The sequence below is a fragment of the Bos mutus genome, chromosome 13, assembly GCF_027580195.1.
Source record: "Bos mutus isolate GX-2022 chromosome 13, NWIPB_WYAK_1.1, whole genome shotgun sequence".
NCBI lineage: Eukaryota > Metazoa > Chordata > Mammalia > Artiodactyla > Bovidae > Bos > Bos mutus.
The window spans coordinates 45,662,909-45,677,596 of NC_091629.1; the positions used below are offsets into that span (position 1 = coordinate 45,662,909).

A 14,688-nucleotide genomic window follows, 5' to 3' on the forward strand; every position below is an offset into this window, starting at 1 on the left:
GGAATTTCTTGAAGGTCCAGTGGTCAAGACTGGCGCTTTCACTGCCAAGGCTGCAGGATCAAGCCCTGGTTGGGGAACTAAGACCCACAAACCGAGTGCTACACCACAAACAAACAACAAGCAAAAAACATTTTTTTTAAAATTTTATTCAAAAAAGGATGAAATATCTCTGTGAAGGTTACAGTGAAATTTTGACTTCATATTGCTTCCCTTCCCTTCCCTTCTCAGGTAATCTTAATAATTTAGTGTCTACCTTAGTATATATTTTTTTAACTTTCTTATTTTTTTAATTGAGGTGGATTGAGTGAAATGCATAGAAGTATATAATTTAACGTATTTTGACTAACACATACACTGTGTAACCTATACCTGTAACCGGCATGACATGGACCATTTCCATTCCTCTAGAAAGATTCCCTAAATTCCTGGCATCTCTCACTTTCCACTCCCAGAGGCAACCACCGTTCTGATTTCTTTCCTCTAGATTAACTGTGCCAATTCCATTCTATTCTTCATGTAAAAGAAATCACACAATGTTGTGTTTGAATTTTTTTTCTATAGCATAATTTTCTCTCTTGTTCTAAATTCATTTCCAGATCCTCATGTACTTGGGATCAGTAAGAGGTCCTGCCTTGACCCTTGGTCTAAAACTTGCTTTCTCCACCAACAGTAAGATCTAGAAATGTCTCAGACATTTCTAGATGCTTCCCACCTGCTGCACAGCCAGGTCACTGCTTTGATGTCTCATTCATAATTTGTATCATGTTGATGGACATTTACATTGTTTCAGCTTCCCCCCTTGCAAGTAGCACCTCAGTGAAACATGTTCAACAGACATCCTTTGTGCCCCTGTGTGTAGGTTTCTCTGGAATTGATTCCAGCAAGTGGAATTGCTGGATCAATTAATAAACACTGCTGCTAAGTCACTTCAGTCGTGTCTGACTCTGTGCGACCCCATAGACGGCAGCCCACCAGGCTCCCCCATCCCTGGGATTCTCCAGGCAAGAACACTGGAATGGGCTGCCATTTCCTTCTCCAATGCATGAAAGTGAAAAGTGAAAGTGAAGTCGCTCGGTTGTGTCCGACCCTCATCGACCTCATGGACTGCAGCCTTTCAGGCTCCTCCACCCATGGGATTTTCCAGGCAAGAGTACTGGAGTGGGGTGCCATTGCCTTCTACTAGGTAATGAATAAATTCTTTGCAGCCAAAGATGGAGAAGCTCTATACAGTCAGCAAAAACAAGACCAGGAGCTGACTGTGGCTCAGATCATGAACTCCTTATTGCCAAATTCAGACTTAAATTGAAGAAAGTAGGGAAAACCACTAAACCGGTATGACCTAAATCAAATCCCTCATGATTATACAGTAGAAGTGAGAAATAGATTTAAGGGACTAGATCTGATAGACAGAGTGCCTGATGAACTATGGATGGAGGTTCATGACGTTGTACAGGAGACAGGGATCAAGACCATCCCCATGGAAAAGAAATGCAAAAAAAGCAAAATGGCTGTGTGAGGAGGCCTTACAAATAGCTGTGAAAAGAAGGGAAGCAAAAAGCAAAGGAGAAAAGGAAAGATATAAGAATCTGAATGCAGAGTTCCAAAGAATAACAAGGAGAGATAAGAAAGCCTCCCTCAGAGATCAATGCAAAGAAATAGAGGAAAACAACAGAATGGGAAAGACTAGAGATCTCTTCAAGAAAATCAGAGATACCAAGGGAACATTTCATGCAAAGATGGGCTCGATAAAGGACAGAAACGGTATGGATCTAACAGAAGCAGAAGATATTAAGAAGAGGTAGCAAGAATACACAGAAGAACTGTACAAAACAGATCTTCATGGCCCAGATAATCAAGATGGTGTGATCACTCACATAGAGCCAGACATCCTGGAATGTGAAGTCAAGTGGGCCTTAGAAAGCATAACCACGAACAAAGCTAGTGGAGGTGATGGAATTCCAGTTGAGCTATTTCAAATCCCGAAAGATGATGCTGTGAAAGTGCTGCACCCAATATACCAGCAAATTTGGAAAACTCAGCAGTGGCCACAGTACTGGAAAAGGTCGGTTTTCATTCCAATCCCAAATAAAGGCAATGCCAAAGAATGCTCAAACTACTGCACAATTGCACTCATCTCACACGCTAGTAAAGTAATGCTCAAAATTCTCCAAGCCAGGCATCAGCAATACATGAACCGTGAACTTCCAGGTGTTCAAGCTGGTTTTAGAAAAGGCAGAGGAACCAGAGATCAAATTGCCAGCATCCGCTGGATCATGGAAAAAGCAAGAGAGTTCCAGAAAAACATCTATTTCTGCTTTATTGACTATGCCAAAGCTTTTGACTGTGTGGATCACAATAAACTGTGGAAAATTCTGAAAGAGATAGAAATACCAGCCCACCTGACCTGCCTCTTGAGAAACCTATATGCAGGTCAGGAAGCAATAGTTAGAACTTGACATGGAACAACAGACTAGTTCCAAATAGGAAAAGGAGTACGTCAAGGCTGTATATTGTCACCCCGCTTATTTAACTTATATGCAGAGTACATCATGAGAAACGCTGGGCTGGAAGAAGCACAAGCTAGAATCAAGATTTCTGGGAGAAGTGTCAATAACCTCAGATATGCAGATGACACCACCCTTATGGCAGAAAGTGAAGAGGAACTAAAAAGCCTCTTGATGAAAGTGAAAGAGGAGAGTGAAAAGGTTGGCTTAAAGCTCAACATTCAGAAAACGAAGATCATGGCATCTGGTCCCATCACTTCATGATAGATGGGGAAACAGTGGAAACAGTGTCAGACTTTATGTTGGGGGGCTCCAAAATCACTGCAGATGGTGATTGCAGCCATGAAATTAAAAGATGCCTTACTCCTTGGAAGGAAAGTTATGACCAACCTAGACAGCATATTAAAAAGCAGAGACATTACTTTGCCAACAGAAGTCCGTCTAGTCAAGGCTATGGTTTTTCCAGTGGTCATGTATGGATGTGAGAGTTAGACTGTGAAGAAAGCTTAGCACTAAAGAATTAATGCTTTTGAACTGTGGTGTTGGAGAAGACTCTTGAGAGTCCCTTGGACAGCAAGGAGATCCAACCAGTCCATCCTAAAGGAGATCAGTCCTGGGTGTTCAATGGAAGGACTGATGCTGAAGCTGAAACTCCAGTACTCTGCCCACCTCATGTGAAGAGTTGACTCATTGGGAAAGACCCTGATGCTTCGAGGGATTGGGGGCAGGAGGAGAAGGGGACCACAGAGGATGAGATGGTGGGATGGCATCACCGACTCGATGCACTTGAGTTTGGGTAAACTCCGGGACTTGGTGGTGGACAGGGAGGCCTGGCGTGCTGCAATTCGTGGGGTCGCAAAGAGTCGGACACGACTGAACGACTGACCTGAACTGAATGAATAAATATTCTAATTTCCTCTGGTTGGTCCTTCCAATTCTTTAGCAATTCTTTTGCATAGCAAAATGTTCTCTCCAATCATTAGAGGGGGTTCCAGGTGGCACAGTGATAAAGAATCTGCCTGCCAATGCAGGAGACACAGTTTGATCCCCGGGTTGGGGAAGGTGCCCTGGAGTAGGAAATGGCAACCAGGTCCAGTATTCTTGCCCAGAAAACCCCATGGACAGAGGAGCCTGGTCGGCTACAGTCTGTGGGGTCACAAACAGTCAGATAGGACTGAATCACTGAGCGCACACACACAAACAAGACCTAGGGAGTTGGGAGAGTTTGGCGGTGGTGGTGGTGGTGGTGGGGTGTTAAGGGGATGGATGGAGGGGTCCAGTTAATTAATTAGTGATCTCTCTCCTTTGAAGCTGGTCTCGGGGATCAGTTTTCCTGGTTTCCAGATGTGGAGGCAGGGAGCTGGTTTATCGGCCCCTCCCCCCAAAACAGTGGGAAGAGAAAACTTGCTGATACTTAGTGAATTAATTGCAGGGGGAGAAGGGGCCATAACATCATCCTCTCCTTTGTGAGCACAGTATTTTAGCCTGGCTAATGCTGTGTGACTTAGGAGGGCTATTCTAAGCCTCAGTTTCTCCTCCTCTAGCCTACTCACGGTTCTTGAGGCCGACTGCCTACCCTGGCAGGAAAGCACTGCATGGCAATCAAGTGCCTTTGTTATCATAATGCAGCCATTACAACAGCTCAGGGTCCTGGGAAGCTTTTTGAGCTCAGTTTCCTTCTTTGTATAAAGAAACCAAAGGTGTCTCTGGTAGCTCAGCCATAAAGAATCCGCCTGCCATGCAGGAAACCCCAGTTCCATCCCTGGATGGAGAAGATCCTCTGGAGAAGGAAATGGCAATCCACTCCAGTATTCTTGCCTGAGAAACCCCATGGGCAGAGGAGCCTGGCGGGCTACAGCTCATGGGGTCACAAAGAGTCCGACACGACTTAGCAACAACAACATAAAGATGCCGGGATCGGGTAAGTTTGATAAAGCAAACTCTTCACCCAGTGCCTGGCTGGAAGGGAATATTATTCTTACGAACGGAATAATTCATCACCTTTATCATTACCGAAATACCAGGCAGACATTAGGGCTCAGAGAGGGCCGGAGAGGGTTACTCAGCTAAATTCACCCAGCAGCAAAGTTGGAATCCGAAGTCTTTCCCCAGGCGGGAGCGGGGAACTAGAGAGGTGGAAAGAGGGGTGGTGAAGAAACCTCTCAAGCGGCCCGAGCTGTGGGCCTGGTGGAGAGATTCCCAGGTGTGGGGCCGGGAGGTAAGGTGACCCTTGCTCAGCGACCGCGCCCGCGAGGAGCGCATTCCCAGGCTTCCCACCCGAGGTCTGCAGGTGACTGGCCGGGCTGGGGGTAGCTAGGGAGCTCTGAGGCCCGGTTTGCCGTCTCCATGGCGACCGCCCTCAAGGCGCCAGCCTGACAGCCCGTCCGGGTTTTATGAATGGGTGACGTCACGGGCCTGGCGTCTAACGGTCTGAGCAGCTTGTTCAGACGCTGACACAGAGCAGCCCCGGGAGTGGGGGGTTGGGGAAGAGTGGGAGGGGGACGACGAGAGCTCCGCAGCTGCCGCGCCGTGGGAGGGAGACCCTGATCCCAGCGGTCTTTGGGGGAAAAAAACCAAAAAGGGGGGGGAAAATTAATCACTTAATGATGCAGATTTGGGGCTGCAAATTCAGGGGAGAAATCAGGGAAGACAGCCCACTCTGGGTGCCTTTTTCTTGCTCAGGTCCCAGGGGCCCAAGCTTCCAGTAGTAGAGGAAGATTTTCCAGAATTAATTGCTTCCATCCTGAGGTGCCTGGGTAAGACTGCCCGGTCCCAGGAACAGTCACCAGCAGCGTTCTCTGGGAATTGGGAAAGGAGAACGCCCCCAACCCCTCCCGGGGGTGGGCAGAGTGTAGACGGCCAGCTTTAAATATCAGCTCAAATATTGGGAAGATCAGAGTCCCAGAGGTAATCTTCCAATAGGGTCCAGAAGCCCAGGCTGCTTCTCCATCGGGACCTCAGTTTCCCTCATCTGTAAAATGGGGCTGGAGAAATGAAAACATATCCCTGAGAAAACTGATTCTTGGAATCTTTTCGTGATCAGTAATAACCGGTTTCGCCTTCTGGGCAGCCCTCGCCTCCACTAGCCATCTTGTCCCCCGCCTCCCACTCTCTCTGTTCTTGCGACTCAAGTCGCTTTTCCACGCGGGTGAGGGTGCTCTAGGGGAGCTGGAGGCGGGACGCAGAAGCCCTCCAGGCCACGCCCTTAAGCCTTCCATTGGCTGTTTTTGAACATCTGAGCCCGCCCCCCCAGCAAGGGGCGGGGAGGCGCGCGGTATCTTTATAAAAGTCGGGTTGGGGAACTCGAGTTGCGCTTTTGCACTGCAGTCTTTTTCGCGTCCGCGGCTTTTTTTCCCCACTACCGGCGTCCTCTTCCTCCTCCGTCCGCTTCGTTTTCTCCCGACGCCGGCATCATGAAGGTCGCCAGTGGCAGTGCCGCGGCCGCCGCGGGCCCCAGCTGCGCGCTGAAGGCCGGCAAGGCGGCGGGCGGCGCGGGCGAGGTGGTGCGCTGCCTGTCCGAGCAGAGCGTGGCCATCTCGCGCTGCGCGGGCGGCCCCGGGGCGCGCCTGCCGGCCCTGCTGGAGGAGCAGCCGGTGAACGTGCTACTCTACGACATGAACGGCTGCTACTCGCGCCTCAAGGAGCTGGTGCCCACCCTGCCCCAGAACCGCAAGGTGAGCAGGGTGGAGATCCTCCAGCACGTCATCGACTACATCTGGGATCTGGAGTTGGAGCTCAACTCGGAATCCCACGTCGGGACCCCCGGGGGCCGGGGGCTCCCCGCCCGGGCTCCGCTCAGCACTCTCAACGGCGAAATCGGCGCCCTGGCGGCAGAGGTGAGGTCCGAGTTGGAGTAGGAGATCACTTTTCTTCTACGGAAGGGGACACTTGAGGCTCAGAGCGGGAGGGAGTGCTTGACCCTATATTCGCCCCATCCTTTCGGGCACCTAGGTGCTCAAGGATGCCCAAATAGATAGTTAAAAAAACGACAACAACTCTTCTCTCTCTTTTCACAGGCGGCGTGTGTTCCAGCGGACGATCGTATCCTGTGTCGCTGAAGCGCCGCCCTTGGGAGCCGGCAGACCCCAGCCCTCCAGGGGGCGAGAGGAATAAGTGCTCTCTGGTCCTTCCAGGCGCCTCGCCGGAGCTGGGGAGGAACAAGAACGATTGGCGGCCACCGGGGCGCTTGCAGGATCCAGCCCGGGTCTGGGGGACTGACAGGGCAGGCTGACCCTCCCTCCTCACCCACCAGCCACCAGAGACGTGGGGGAGTCCCCCTCGTGTGTTTCTATTTTTTGAAAAGCGGACATTTAAAAAATGGTCACGTTTGGTGCTTCTCAGATTTCTGAGGAAATTAATTGCTTTGTATTGTATATTACAATGATCACCGACTGAGAATATTGTTTTACAATAGTTCTGTGGGGTGTTTTCTTTTTTGGTTGTTGTTATTAAACAAATACTTTAGATGGTGATAAAGCTGCAGTGACTTCTTGGATTGATGGGAGGGACCTGGGCTGGCGGTGACCCCTGACCCTTTTCACAGCTGCTGCTGGGGGAGGGGACGGGAAGGCCACATCTGGACCGTCGCTTTTACCGACCTGAAATGAGTGTTTCCGGTGTCTTTAAAATCTATTCTTCCCCCCCACCCCGCCCCATCCCTGGCTATTTCCCCGCTCCCCAGTGTCATAAAATTAAATCCTTCAGACTTTTAGGGTTTCTCAAAGTGGTCCTGGGGCCATCTGGGTCACCTGGGGAGGTTGTCAAATGCAGATCAACCTGCCAAGGCCCCCTTTGGGTTGAAGAGTATCAACAAGTCGGTTACTTGGGAGAACCAGGTCACTGGACCTGCATGTTGGCTTAAATGGAGATAGTGAGAACCTCAGCTTGTCGGGGACAAGACTTCCAACTTGCCCCATTCCCCAGGAGGAGGCGCCTCCCCCCTGGGCCACCAAACCCTGGATCCCAGCAGGCTGCCCCAGGGCTTCAGCTTTGTCCAAGTGGGTGAGCAAGTTGGCAGAACCAGACCAGTCACAGCTGCTGGGCCACCTGCTCTCCGGTCTGGACTCTGCCCCCTCACCCTGGCCAGGCTGTGCCAGCAGCCCAGGGCTCCTGTGTGGGCTCTGAGGAGGAGTGGGCGAGTAAGTCCACAGCTCCTGAGCCAGAAAATGGTGTCGTTGGCAAGGGCCTATCTGCCTGGACATGTGTGTGGGTTTGTACTCACGGGGGAGTGCACATGAGTGTCTGGGCCTGTGTGACATGAGTGAACTGGTAGTTACCCTGTGGGGCTGGGTCATCTGTTGGTGTGCAGGCTTGGGGGTGTGGATGAAGATACACGTGGGGATGTGTGCAGAAGGGCAAATGTGAGCGCATGTGTTCTGCAGATAAGTGAGCCAACTCCAGCTGTTTGGGCTTGTGGGCTCTGCTGGAATGCATGGTGGCACCTCTGCCTGGATCCGGCTTGATGGTTGGGTGTGAGCGTCCGGGGACTGAAGAACCGCATGGGGTGTCTAAATGTGTTCTGTAGATCGGCTGGCATTCCTGGGTCTCTGCTGATCTGGGGATAGCGGTGAGGGGGAGCTTTTCATAGGCAAACGCTTCCTCAGAAGTTTAAGTACCAACTTTCTGGGCAATTGTTAGACCCGTGGGGACACCAACAGTCAGTACCCCTACCAGGCAGCTGCCAGGCATTACACAGGGAGAAACAGCCCCAGAAAGGGCAAAGAACCTGTCCCAGAGAGGGCAAGGACTGTTAATATGTTTTGTCAATAAAATAAATAGCACCTAGCACCATGAGCCTGACTGTACGCCCAGCCGTTTACATAAAGGATTTTGTGGATCCTTGTGGAGCTAACAGCAGGATTGCGAATAACAATAACAATGAAGACTGCCTATTGAGCACTAACACTAAGCCAGGTACCACCTCCTCCCAGAGCACATTCTAGACTTTATCAAAGGGAACAGTATTTGAAGGTAAATCGTGTGCTTTGCTACTGCCCCCTCAGCTCACCACGGGCTGCTGTTTGACAGCATCAACTTCACAGAACTGCTGTAGAGAATAAATGAAATAGAGCACTTAGCACGCAGTGTTTGATAGCTATAAATTATCATTATTAATTGTCGCCTGTACGTCCTTGGAGTGTCCTCAGAGTCACACGTGTGCACTCCCTCCCTCGAGCCCCCTTCCCAGCCGCCCACCCACCGGGCCGTGGGCGTGTCCCCGCGAGGACCCGCTCACGGCAGGGCCCTTTTCCAGGGGAGGAAGGGGCTGTGCCGAGCCGGGGGTAGGCGGGCCACCTCCTCCCCAGTGCAGGCACACTCTGGCTTCCACGTTTCCCTCTTTTCCCCTTTGGCCCAGGCCCAGCCCATCTGGAGGCCGGCTCGGCGGCGGCCTGGGAGCGTTTCCATCAGCTGGGCCCGAGGAATGCGGAGCTATTTAACCTGAGCATCCCCAGGTGTACGGAGGCGCCTGGCTGTCTGGGGCCCGCCGCCTTTGGCACGGCCGCGCTAGACAAACAGCGCGCCGCCCCCGCCCTGCCCCTCCGCCCGCAGCTGCAGCCGGGCCTGGGAACGGGCGGGCGCCGGCGGCTTGCATAAGAGGCTCGGGCCCCGCGCAGGGAGGGGGCGAGGGGGGAACGGGGCCGCCGCGGGGTGGGGGGTTGTGAGAGCTAGAGGGTGTGTGTGCACGTGTGTGCGTGCGTGTGTGCTGCACACAAGACCCTGCTCCTTTTGGGCCGCCGCTTGGGAAATCATTAACTCCTTAACTGTGTTGGACCGGGCGCGGCAGGAGCTGGGTGGGGGGAAGGCCGCAGAGAAAAACCGGGACAAAGTTCCTTGCACACTGGACCTTGCCTCTCCAAGACTGTGGGCCCCAAGACCTAAAGGATTTTTTTTCTTTTTTCTTTAACAGACACTTCTAGAGCGCTTATTATGTGCCGGGTACTATACTAAACTCTTAAAATTAATTTGGTTAAGCCTACTCACAGCTGTATGGGGGCAGTGCTATCATATGCTCATTTTAATAATAGCAACGACAGCAGCACAATAGTAATGGGAAGATAAACGTTTTAGTAGGCAGGCTGGTAGAACACAGCCTCTGAAGCAGCCTGGAGGCTTCCCAGGCTGGGAAGGAGAAGGCTGGGAAGGGAGGCCCTTCCCTGGAGGCTTTGCCTGTCTTAGCCTCCACTTTCTCATCTGGGAAATGGGCTCCAGAAGCTCAGCCTCAGGGATCCATTGAAGGGCTGCAAATGGGAAGCTTGGCACCTGGACTGGCTCCGTGTAGACTCTAGGTTACGTGTTTGTGCAAAGTGTTTGAGCCCTCACCAAGGGGACTGGCTCATGAGCCCGTTCGGTGTGTAAACCCACTGCTAGTCCTACTTTTCAGATGAGAAAAGGGAGACCTTGGAGAGGTGAAGTGACCCACACAAGGCCACGTGGGAACTCTGACTTAAACTTTCTGGAAACTAAGCTTCTGAGGGGTTGCACCTTCCCACAAGAGGTCCAATCTAGCTTTTTCATCTTATTTCCAATTTAAATCACACCAGGTCATTATGTATGCTTGTTTTAAATGCATAAACTGGGAAAATGCAAGGCACGATGTATATCCCAATTTTTGCAATTTACATTTTTCTTAACTTTAAAAAATCTTAGCAAGAGCCTAGAAAGATAGAACTCGCCCAGGCTCTCTTGTCCTCTAAGAGGTCCTAGGCCAGGTCCCATGTGACCTGGCTCTGAGACGTCAGGTGGCACAGCGGGCACAGGTCTTGAAGCAGGTAGAGACCAACTGAACTGTGGCTACATCTGCTTGAGGGACACCTGTGGCTGAGGGATCACTAGGCTCTGACCTCTGGGTGCACAAGCCCCTCTCCACAAGGGGCAAGGGGACTTCATGGGCAAACACCAACCTTACACCTGCCGATCTGAGTCACCCAGACCTCAGAGTGCTCCTGGAGCCCCTTTCCCCCACCCCATTGCCTCCTGAGACTAAGACTCAAGGGTGAAACCTTTCTTCATACCAGCTACTCTTATTGAGGCCCAGGGACTGCGCCCAGGGAGGGCTCCCCACTGTCCAGGTCACAGGCTGCAAGGCTTTCCAATGACAGGCGGGCCTGGGAGCCCAGCCTGGCTGCCAGAGGGAAAGGAGGTGAGTCATGGCCGGGCCAGGGTCTGGGCTCTGCTTTCCGGGAAAGGGAAGGGAAGGGAAGAGAGGAAATCAAAAGGCCTGGAGGCACACAAGGGGGTGGGCCGTTCTTATCTTCCCGGGACCCACCCTGGCTGGTGCTTCCTGACCCAACTCTTGCAAAATCAGTTTCCCAGCGATGCCCCCAAGAGAGGCGCCATGGGCCTTACAGGGTTGCATCAGAGCCTTGTGCAAGGGCTAGCTGACGGGGAGGGTGGTGGCTGCAGGCCAAGAGCGGGCAAGGGAAGGCAGACTCAGATTCTAGGCCCAGTGCCACATCTCACGGACACTTGCCACCTCCCTGGACCTCAGCATCTTTAGCTTTAAAATGGGTCGTCACAGCCACTGTTCTGAGGTTTCAGTGACATCATCCTTGGCCCATCCACTCCTCAAGCCCCACCCAGGCCAGGCCTCAGTCACCCCTACCTGGAAAACTGTACCAGCCCTAACTAGTTCATTCAGCAAACACAATTGGCTCTTGAACAACATGGGTTTGAACTGCACTGGGTTCACTTATAAGTGGATGTTTTTCAATAGTAAATACTGTAGGACTGGGTTTCCCAGGTGGCGCTAGTGGTAAAGAATCATGCCTGCCAGTGCAGGAGAGGAAGGTTTGATCCCTGGGTCTGGAAGATCCCCTGGAGGAGAGCATGGCAACCCACTCCAGTATTCTTGCCTGAGAAACCCCATGGACAGAGGAGCCTGGTGGGCTACAGTGCATGGGGTCGTGAAGAGTCGGACCCAACTGAGCACACACACACACAAATGCATAGGACCACATGGATGTGGGGTTGGCTGAAACCACTGATGCAGAAGCATGGATCAGAACCCAGGATAAGATGGCCTGACTATAAATTTTATGCAAGTTTTCACTGCATAGGGTCAGTGTCCCTAACCTATGCATTGTTCAAAGGGTCAACTGTAGTTACAAAATTTCTACATATGCTAGGAGCGGGTTGCAAAAGCTAAGAATTTAAATAAAAATCCATGCCCTCTTGAAACATACATTCCTAGTAGAAGAAGACAGTAAATAAATATGCATAAGCATAATCAGAGGTGGATTTACCCTGAAAAAATTTAAGCTTAAACTTCAAGCCAAAGATCTCCAGCAATGAGGTGGTTTCGTGTGTGTGTGTGTGTGAAAAAGTGTAAGTATTAGTTGCTCAATTGTTTCAGACTCTTGACACCCCATGGACTTCTTGGACTTCTCTGTCCAGGCTTCTCTGGTCATGGAGTTCTCCAGGTAAGAATACTGGAATGGGTAGCCATTCCCTTCTCTAGGGATCTTCCTGACCCAGGGATTGAACCCAGGTCTCCTGCATAGCTGGTAGACTATGGTCTGAGCCACTATTTTTGTAAAATGTGCAAGATGTGCCTAGATTGCAAAGGTCTAGGCCCCTTGACACTTAGTCTCCCCTGTATAAGATTCAAGCTTGAAGATAGGGCTGCTGGAAGGGGTGCAGAATCATATATACTCAGCTGTTCGTTTTTTCAGCATGAGACGCCCCAGCTCTGAGCGGCAGGGAAGAGCTTTGTGGATCAGTGCGCTCCAGTGCAGCTGAGTTCACTCTGTGCACAGCGAACCTGGGCGCCCTGCCGATCTCCAGCCTTCCTCGGACCACTGGCGCCCCCTTCCGGGAGATTTGGAACTGCGCTAGCGCCCGCGAGAAATCAGGCCTTATTCCTGAGGGCGGCGAAGGCTGGTGCCTTTGCGGCCTCTAGTGGACTGTCTGGGAACTGCACCCAGGGCTGTGAGTGTCTTAAAAGTCTCTCAGCTGTGTCCGACTCAGATCCCATGGGCTGTAACCCACCAGGCTCCTCTGTCCATGGGATTCTCCAGGAAAGAATACTGGAGTGGGTTGCCATTTCCTTCTTCAGGGAATCTTCCCGACCCAGGGAGTCAACGTGGTTGTCCTGTATTACAGGCAGATTCTTTACTTTCTGAGCCACCAGGGAAGACCCTGAGTGTCCTGGATGAGTTATTTCTGTATCTGGTACGTGACTGTATGTCTGTATATGTGTATACAGCGACGAATCAAAAAAATCACCACCCTCAGCTCCTGCTCTGATCAGGGCCTTAGCTACTCTTTCCCCTATTGTCTCATCTTCGTTTGCTGTATGACAGCCCCCTCCGAGCCTCGTGACCTCGTCCACAAGAGGAGGAGATTTTAGGCAAATTTTTGACCTTTAAAAAAATTGCAAAATGTATTTTACACACAAAAGGGTACATATCACAAATGCATACAGTTTAAAGACAATAGTAAACACAGGTACCAGCCACCCTGCGTAAGAAATAGAATATTAAATCTTTCCGTGCCCTTCTGAGTAGAATCCCCCCTCTCCTTGTAAGATGTTATCACTATTCAGAACTTTGTGTTATTTAATCATTTGTATTTTATATAAATAGAATCATACTAAAAAATAAATGCATGGGATCATACTGTGTGCAGTTTTCTGCACTTGCTTTTCGCAGGTAACATAAATTTCATTAGCGCCATCCATAGTGATGTGTGGTCTGAGGTCGCTCATTTCTCACTGCATACAGTGCTCTGTAATGTGACTTATGTACCCAGTCCCCTACTGATGGACCTGTGGGTTGGTTCATGGTTTTTGCTGTTATCAGCAGGACTGTTCTGAGTGCCCTTGTGCATGTCTCCCAGGGAAGCTGTGTGTGGAGCAGTGAGATGGCTGCATCACGGGGCGTGTAGTTTAAATGCTGCTAGGTTGGACTGGAGTCTATTCTGATTAAATAGAGGAGTCCAGACCTGGAGGTCCCTTACTTATCACTTAACCCAACACACTCACTGTAAGAGATAAGAAAAGGAAAACCCAGAGACCTTAAGTGACTTGCCCAGAGTCCCCGACCTTGGTCTCTCAGGCTAAGATCACAACTTAGGAAGTAATTTTGGGCGTGGGCGAGGAGAACATATTTCCTTCCCATTTTGAGGATTAGCAAAATTCATTTACCTTTAAAATTGTCCTCTGGCCTGGTTTTAGAATTCTGGACAAAGTAGAGACAAGGATACTCCTTGAAAACTGTTCCACAGATACACACGCATATACACATTTACTCCATGTCCAAGCACTGCCAATTCTAACTCCTGAATGTATCCCCAATCCCTGCACTTCTGCCCATCCCCCTGGTTTCCATCATCTGTCACCTGGACATTGCAGTAACCTCTTCATTGGTTTCCCTGCTTCTAGCATTGTGCCCCCAACTCCAAACCCATTCTCCACATGGCAGGCAGAGACATCATTCTAAAGTGTAGGCAGAACACGTTACTTCCCTGCTTAAAAGTCTCCTGTGCCTTCCAGTTGCTCTTAAAATAAGATCCTAACCTGGTACCACGGCTCGTAAGGCACAGTGAGGCCTGGCTCCTGTCTGCATCCACCCTGCTACTCACCTGCACTCGCCTCACAGTCACCCTGTCACCTTGGTAACCTTCCAGTTACTCTTCCCCATCTAGGAGGCCTTTGCATGTGCTTGCCTGCTGCCTGTAATTCTGTGCCCTGCAAATAAGCCTTCTTGTTACTCAGGCCTCAGCCCAAACGTCCCTCAGAGGACGTTTCTTCCCTGACCATACCACCTCCTTCCTTTCTTTCTGTTTTTTGGCCGCTCCACTTACAGGATCTTTGTTCCCTGACCAGAGACTGAACCCGCCGGGCCCTTGGCAGTGGAAGTACAGCGCCCTGATCATCGGACTGCCAGGGAATTTCCACCATCTCCTTTTTTTTTTTTTTATTGAAGTACAGTTGATTTACAAAGTTGTGCCAATATCGGTTGTACAGCAAAGTGACTGAGTCACACACATATGTACATTCATTTTTTAATATCCTTTTCCATATGGTTTATCACAGGATACTGAATATAGTTCCCTCTGCTATACAGCAGGTCCTGGTTTCCCACCATCTCCTTTCATTCTCTGCCTTTCACCCTGTTTTTTGTTTCCTTCCTAGCACCGTTCATATCCGTAACTGTCCTTGGGGAAAGTTGCTGAACCTCTCTGG

General features: G+C 50.6%; 1 protein-coding gene across 1 annotated transcript; it reads left to right on the top strand.

Annotated features, from left to right (window-relative positions):
• The first annotated feature begins 5,806 nt into the window (after positions 1-5,806).
• On the top strand, positions 5,807-6,980 carry ID1 (inhibitor of DNA binding 1). The gene is made up of 2 exons (XM_005887917.3): positions 5,807-6,340; positions 6,521-6,980. Exons 1-2 carry the CDS (start codon positions 5,918-5,920, stop codon positions 6,560-6,562), a joined length of 465 nt encoding a protein of 154 aa, XP_005887979.1. The 5' UTR covers positions 5,807-5,917; the 3' UTR covers positions 6,563-6,980.
• The last annotated feature ends 7,708 nt before the right edge of the window (positions 6,981-14,688 follow it).

What these genes read in the sequence shown, in the direction of transcription:
- ID1 (XM_005887917.3), top strand. Translation starts at nt 5,918, where the DNA reads ATGAAGGTCGCCAGTGGCAGTGCCGCGGCCGCCGCGGGCCCCAGCTGC. An exon ending in TCGGCGCCCTGGCGGCAGAG is followed by an intron (nt 6,341 to 6,520) that starts GTGAGGTCCGAG and finishes CTCTTTTCACAG; the next exon opens with GCGGCGTGTGTTCCAGCGGA.